This window comes from Charadrius vociferus, unplaced genomic scaffold (genome assembly GCF_000708025.1).
Source record: "Charadrius vociferus isolate BGI_N301 unplaced genomic scaffold, ASM70802v2 scaffold1096, whole genome shotgun sequence".
In the NCBI taxonomy this organism is placed as follows: Eukaryota; Metazoa; Chordata; class Aves; order Charadriiformes; family Charadriidae; genus Charadrius; species Charadrius vociferus.
Genome location: NW_009649045.1, coordinates 139,982 through 141,147, shown reverse-complemented (window position 1 = coordinate 141,147; position 1,166 = coordinate 139,982). Strand labels below are relative to the sequence as shown.

Here is a 1,166-nt window from a genome sequence, read left to right as displayed (position 1 = left end):
GGAGCGTGTCCAGAGAAGGGCAACGGAGCTGTGAGGGGTCTGGAGCACAAGTCCTGTGCGGAGCGGCTGAGGGCCCCGGGGGTGTTCAGCCTGGAGAAGAGGAGGCTGAGGGGAGACCTTCTGCTCTCTACAGCTCCCTGAGAGGAGGGGGCAGCGAGGGGGGGTCGGTCTCTTCTCCCAAAGAACAGGCGATGGGACAAGAGGAAACGGCCTCAGGTTGCACCAGGGGAAGTTTAGGATGGAGATTAAGGAAAATTCCTTCATGGAAAGGGTTGTCAAGCAGTGGAAGAGGCTGCCCAGGGCAGTGGTGGAGTCGCCATCCCTGGAGGGATTTACCAGAGGGGCAGACGTGGTGCTGAGGGACATGGGTTAGTGGTGGGTTTGGCAGTGTCAGGTTGAGGGTTGGACTCTCTGATCTTAACGGTCCCTTCCAACCCAGATGATTCTATACTCTACTGATTAAGAAACATTCAAAAAAATTCATTAAGCCATAGTGCTCCATCAGATGTTTAAACTTGCCATTGAAAAAATAAAAAGGGGGGAGTTACTGTTTTACCATAAGACAGTCTTGTGCCAAGACAGTAAGAGATATTTCTAGTTAATACCTAATATCTTCATCCGTCACCATAAATGCTTTGCAAAGTGGCTGTGAGGTGTTTAGCCAAACTCCGGGATTCTTCTCCACGGCTGCAGACAGCTGCCCAGTGATAGGCATAGTGCTGGTGTGCAGAGCACTAGCTATAGCAGAGAGGAGTGTTTCATCAGTGCAACCAGGTCCAACCCCTGCAAGTGGGAGGAAAAGCAAAGATCAACATTGCACAAGACAAAGAACAGCAAATCAGGACAATAGGCATTATTTAAATTTTAATGGCAACGCACATACTGTCATTTAGAAAGCCAACAGAGCACAAATCTCAGTCCTAAACACTTCTAACAGCACCTGTACAACTCTCTCCAAAGTTATTTAAACCTAGATCAATTCCTCATTCTGTTACACACACACAACCCCCCTCCCTCCCACCAAACAAATTGGGAATGGAAGCTGTTTCCATCCTGCTTCTGGAAAACAAGCAAATGAAAAAAAAAAAGTCAAGAAGCTTCGCTTCAGTATCCCCACGGAACGAAGGGCACCAAGCTTCCAACCAGAGCACTAACAGTTCCTGCTG

General features: G+C 48.5%; 1 protein-coding gene across 1 annotated transcript in view; it reads right to left on the bottom strand.

Annotated features, from left to right (window-relative positions):
• The window catches only part of MBD3 (methyl-CpG binding domain protein 3), a 14,558-nt gene that overhangs the window by 4,522 nt on the left and 8,870 nt on the right, over positions 1-1,166 (bottom strand). The window contains exon 5 of the mRNA XM_009887934.1: positions 606-783. Within this exon, the coding sequence (XP_009886236.1) occupies positions 606-783 (178 nt within the window). The remainder of the gene's footprint in view (positions 1-605; positions 784-1,166) is intronic.